This window comes from Pyricularia oryzae, chromosome 2, assembly GCF_000002495.2.
Source record: "Pyricularia oryzae 70-15 chromosome 2, whole genome shotgun sequence".
Lineage (NCBI taxonomy): Eukaryota > Fungi > Ascomycota > Sordariomycetes > Magnaporthales > Pyriculariaceae > Pyricularia > Pyricularia oryzae.
The window spans coordinates 7,690,503-7,696,502 of record NC_017850.1 but is presented as its reverse complement, the minus strand read 5'-3'; the positions used below and the strand labels follow the sequence as shown (position 1 = coordinate 7,696,502).

Genomic DNA, 6,000 nt, shown 5'->3' with positions numbered 1-6,000 from the left:
AAGTTTTCCAGGCGGAAAGGGCCCTAGCGGACAGGTTATGGGAGACAGGCGGTTTAAAACGGCAGAGATATTCGGAATTGGCTTTCGCTATAGGGGCTGGGAAGAAAACCCCTGGTAAAAAGAGACTTGTAGTACATGGCGCCCACAAGCCAGTCGGACTGTATTAAGCCTGAAAGCAAGTGGATACATTGATGAAGAATAATACCATCTGCTCAACGGAACAAGGAGTGTGTGGTGAGCGAAGCAAGCCAACTTTTGGTAACGAATTGCATTGAGGTGGAAATGGAAATATAAAATACAAATAAAGAAATAAAACCAGAAAAAAATAGAACACCGAGCCTTCCCCAATTGTCACCCACTTCAACACTAATTCGGCCCTCATTTATTTGGTACGGGAATATATTCGCTGGATTTGGATCCGAAAATGATTGAGAAGGGATCCTCTCGCATCCAAAATAGGTAAAATCGTCGCCCGAAAAAAACCCGTGTTTCTAGAAATACTTGGCAGTTTCCGCGTTAGCACAATACCAAATTATAGGCGGGATTTGCAGGGGTTTAAATTACTTCTTAATACCTGTGACCGTTAGTCTTAAACGAGGTGATTATTTGCAATAAGCAAACACTATACTTTTCCCAACTCTGATCATAGGTGCAGATCCGCTAAACGAAGGACAGTTTCTGCAAGTGATAACTCTGAGAGAATCCATGTTGTCAAAGACGCCGCCGAGCGAAGCGCACATTGGGATGGCATGGTTGAGGTAATATGGGTATGATATCGGAGGGTTAAAATTTTCTAAATGAATAATACACGATGTGGCCGCCGTTACTACACCAGTAAGGGTGGAAGCAAATAAGAGTTTCACTAAATTGAAATTAATAAGTTAGTTTTAGTATCTCAATAGCATTGGGTCAAAGGGGGCGTAACTAACTATTAACAGCTGTGTTGAAGAAAAAGCGTTATGTGAACGGATTGAAAGTATTGTTGGTCGAACATTGGAATACGTTAATTCACGGTTAAATATGCAACTGCGTAAATAAGCATCACGTGATATTAGACTATTTAATAAAGTTTATAATAATTCTTTTATCAGCGGGCTAACCAATCCGCACGAATACGCGAGGGTCAAAATCGCCGGTTCGCTAATTAATTTCGACCTTTGGTAAAATAAGCGAGGGTTAGCAACCTGTTCTACCAAATATATGGTGCAGGGGGGAAACCCGGTTAGGCCCAGGCTTACATATAATAATCCAAGGCTGAAAGTCAGGGGGTTGCATGCAACTACTTTGAAAGATTTTTGAACAAATCAATAGGGTGTGAAAGAGCGTGCAAAAAGCGTGCCAAAAAGACAAGTTTGATAAATATACAAAACTATTCCTAATCGTTATTGCCACCTAATGTTTGGATTAACGAAAGTGTTTTCATTTGCTATATCGGACTTTGTGGGCAACCATTTAACGTACTTCTACGCGCAGAATCATCACCCAAATTATATTACAGATAAAGTATATACGACTCGTTAGTGCAGCCACGACCCACTAAATATACATTAGAGCGATTAATACGCTTTACATGGACTATTTAATTTTATATGGTATTTACATACGAAGTATATATATCCCCTGTCAGGGTGTTATAACAGGTTTGTAATAGCAGGTCGCCGTCATTAGGGACAGGTCGCCGAGCCTCGCTTATTTTACCAAAAGTAAAAGTTGGCGAACCGGCGATTTTAACCCTCGCCAGTAATACTGAAGTTTATATAATTCAAGTATTGTTTTTTTGGTAGGAGTCACTGTCTTTTTAGGCGATGCGGCCAACTTTTCAAGATGCCGACCAAGTAATCTCTGGGAGTAATGACTCCGGTCAGCTAAAATCGAGATGGGTAGAGACTTTGTATTTGAAGGTATTTCTGGTGTTGAAATAAACCCATCTTGGCGTCACTTGGTTTGTAGCGCCGAGTCGGCGCTGAGAGCTCAATGATATCTCTGCAATGCGCTTTAGCCTACATCTGGCTTCAGCGACACAAATCAGGCTGCACGTAAACGTTGGTGTACGTCATCTAAAACTATTACATCCTTGTACCCAGCCCTTCTCTCTGATCCTAATGCCTTTTGTCATTCACAATCAGACATGCCTCATGTCCCACCATATCGCGTCATGACGTTGTCCACCCAAGCCATCAACCGAGCATAGGCCGCTTGGTCGCGCCCCTCGACAAAGGCCCATGCGTTCTGCGCCGGGTGGTCTCTCATAGCGCCGCCGCCTGCACAGTCGTAGCTGTATGCAAACACTGGTAGATCGGGCCTCGATGCGCGGAGCGCGGGGGCAGCGGCAATGATGTCGTCCACATCTGGGTGCCTCGGTTGCGTATCCTCGGGGTCTCGAATCTCGCAACCTGTCGGGTCGACGTGCAGGCTCCGAATCAACATCTTGGCATCCGTCAGCGCGTCGAAAAACTCGGCATAACTGTCGTGCAGCAAGGGATAAGGTGTCCCGGGTGAGGGGGGATACATGGTGGCCTCCAGAGACTGGACCGTGGCGTTGGAAAACTTTAGGGTACACGGTCCTCGGCGCAAGCCGGAGAGCAGGCGGCGGGTCAGCCCAGGGCCGATCACGACGTTGGCCAGCTCGAGCTCCTGGAGGGCTGGCATGTCGGAAAGCTCAAAGGGGAAGAGCTGTTGGTCGTGGTCGTGAGACCTGATCCCCATGGGACCCATCTCGTGCGCCTCGAACCGAAGCCGCTGCACCGCGGACAGGTGCTTGAAGAATACGCCGCCGAGCTGCTCGAGCAACTCGCGGTATGCCGGGTTCTTGTCCAGCGGCGAAACTTCTCCGTGGAGGGTGAGCTCGAGATGCTCGACGCCGCCGAGGAACCGTCGCCACGCATCGGTGGCATAAAACCCAAGGTCCAACTGGAGTGCAAAGTTCAAAACGCTCAGCCGGTCAAAGGCGCGGCCCGCGCCGTCGTCGTGGTTCGTCTGTCCTGTGCTCAGCGCTTCAAAGACGGCAGTTGCGCGGATGCCACTCCGGTAGACCACGCACTCGTCGGGGTTTTGGAGGTTCCTCTGCTCCGGTCTGTGGTAGGCGCCATAGTGCGTCAAGAGGCTGCGCGGAAACTCCACGACCAGGCGCGGGCGGCTGGGCAGCATCGCACGGTCCGCCGCCAGGAGCGTCGCGGCGTCGGGGCTGAGCCAGCGATTCTGCTTCTCCAAGGCCGACTCGGCAATGGCCTGCGAGGGCTCCATGAAGAGTCCCCAGTCCCAGATGCCCGCCCACTTGCATGTGATGCAGTCGTCGTCGGCGCAGATGGGAGGCGCCACCTTGACCCTCAGCTCCCTGACCAGAATGCCGTATCTACGAACCGCCAACAGCGCGCTGCCGGCGGTGCTCTTCACGCCTCCAGCGGTGAAGCTCACCGAGTGGAACACGAATGGTGCCACCAGGGCCTGCAGTTGCCGGCAAGTGGCGAGGAGGTTGACATGGTCGACCCGCTCGAGCGACTCCAGGACATTTTCGAGGATCTCTGCCGGCAGGGCGACGAAGCTGGCGGCCATGGATGATGACCTTCTTCTAACGTGCATGGGGTTTGAGAAACGGCTCAAACGACAATGCACATGGCGTGAACTGTGGTGGTGATGAAATTAAGCTGCGAAGAGTCATTCGAAATGCCAAGCGAGCGAAGCTGACAGCGTGGGGTTGGTGTAATTTCAGGCCGGTCAAAATACATTAACCAAATTGTTTTAGCGTGTATGTAAGCTAATTGTACTGTTCGCCCCAGGCTGGCTTGAAATGCGTGGCTTTTGGATGTGCAGGTCTGGGACGGCGTACTTGAGACCTCCAGCACAATCACCACCTTTCAACTCTTGATTGAAACTCACGAAAAAGACAAGTTCGTGTTTTTTCAATTCTCATTTTTGTAGTATTCTTGAAGTTTGTTGCAACAGTCGTTATCTTTTCAGAGTGGCTCCATGATATGGCACCCCACCTACATGTAGCCCTTACGCGCCTTGATAACAGTCTTTGTCTAATATATAAACCATGCGTAACGTTGTTTGTCGCTCAGCTTGGTGCAAACTTTGTGGTTTTCTCACTATATCGCACAAGCTCGAGTCTTGAGATTTGAGGGCTCAAAGGGCTTACTTTGCGGCACAACGGCGGCCGCTTTTCGAGTCGTTACCCATCACCAAAGTTCGCATGTCAAAAGCATGTGCTGGTAAACAGCTCGACAGGAAACGGGATAGCCGCGTCCTTGAGCAGAGCATCCTCAACAGTCAAAGCTATCCCTGATGACCACCACGACCAGATCATCATGCACGCGCCTACCCGACACAAACTCGCCGCCAACGAAGCCGTCAAAACAGTCCGCAAACACCACCTCGGCAGCATGGGCGATCCAGTCCGTCGTGTGCTCTCTAGCCTCGAGCGCCTTTTTTTGTTCATTAGTTGAAATGTTCTCAGGCGTTGGTAGCAGGACAGCAGACATTGACAAGACTTGCAATTAATCGTGTAAAGATCGAGGGAGAAGAGAAGAAGAAAAATAAAACAAAAAGCCTTACATAGTTGCACCATTCAATCCCGCTGTTGTATTGGCAGGCCAGCCGACCGCACGTGTGCGACTCGATCCGCAGGGTCTGGCCGAGGCCGAAGAGGTACTGGATGTTCTCCCAGGTGCGGTGCTGGAGCGCCGGGTCCCCGCCGCACAGGGTGTAGTCGCGCTTGGATAGCCGCGTGCTGTTGCTGCTGCCGCTGCTGCTGCCATGCGGCTGCGATGGAGATGTAGGGACTTTCTTCATTTGATAGTCGGGGTTGAGCTCGAGGGCCTTGGCAACGACCTGTTGAGCCGTCCCCGTAAGTGCTACCTTCTTTCCAGGCCGGATCTCTACTTCCCACACGGTGTCGACGGTGGGGAGCTCCGGGAGGGTGCTGCCGAGGAATTGAGCGTCAGCTACAGGTGTGAGGAGGCAGGCTGTTTTCTGGTGTCAGAGGCTTTGACGTGGGAAGTGTGACATACGATAGGGCTCTGCTGGTTGCAAGAGCAGAGACGTGTTTGCCTGACGTCGCGAGACCGACGGCTGCAGTGGCAATACTGATAGGTTGTTTCATGATGACAAGAGCAAGATATAATATGTTCTGGGTTCTTTTTCTCCTAGTTCGGGCACTTGTATACCGCCTCTAGCGATGTGACAACTGTAGTAGCAGAACACTGCTACTTTTATTCCCCCTCCACGTAGTAACACGAAAACGAACGCAGCCAAAGACGTTCCAAGCAGCTGTGCTTTCCGGCAACACTGACCTCGGGAATAATACAGGTCTGTGAAACAGCCCACAGTCGAGCTGGCAGCGAAATTAGGCGAAGTGATTTTTTTGGATGCAACCCAACGGGAGCCGTCGATCTGGAAAATGAGTTTCACGGAGATATCATCACGCTTGCCTTTGTTGGACAAGAGCCCGGCCATCTCCGCTGCGTGAGTGCGAGCCTCTTGGTAACCGTGGGCCTACCTATCGTTGACAGGCGGTAATGGAACGGCATTCGAGGTGACGTGGATGACCACGAAGCCAGTGTGAAAAAGATACAATGTGACTAGTTGACATCTGCAATGTTGTGAACATGGCGAAAGGGGAAAATTATAGCGACTGGACTGACTGAAAGCAGAGAAAAGGTCGCACCCGACATCGTCGTAGAACGCCAGCACATTGGAAAAGTCGATGGGTGCGACCAGAGTCGGTGGATTGCCATGCTATATTAAACGTTTCGGCGCATGGGCAGGCTTGCACGTGAGTTATGGCTCTCCGGAAGGGAACGGCAAAACTACTATAGCTTTAGCAGACCTCCATCTCATAGTCGGGGAAGTCTCCGAATTTTAGAAGAAATAAACTGATTTCTGACATTGATCAGAGACAACGTTTATAAATCTCCCGGCCCCGGATATGTACTAGCCCGTATGTTTAAGACTCAGGTGAATAAAGATACTGAAACATTGTTGCCAGTAGATCCTAGTTAT

At 50.2% G+C, this 6,000-nt stretch overlaps 1 protein-coding gene across 1 annotated transcript; it reads right to left on the bottom strand.

Moving 5' to 3' along the window:
• Positions 1-2,050: 2,050 nt before the first annotated feature.
• MGG_15933 (uncharacterized protein) lies at positions 2,051-5,101 on the bottom strand (the record flags this gene model as incomplete). Its single annotated transcript, XM_003715649.1, has 4 exons — positions 2,051-3,622; positions 3,988-4,022; positions 4,555-4,921; positions 5,010-5,101. The coding sequence occupies 4 exons, from the start codon at positions 5,099-5,101 to the stop codon at positions 2,134-2,136; spliced, it is 1,983 nt and encodes a 660-aa protein (XP_003715697.1). The 3' UTR covers positions 2,051-2,133.
• Positions 5,102-6,000: the final 899 nt, after the last annotated feature.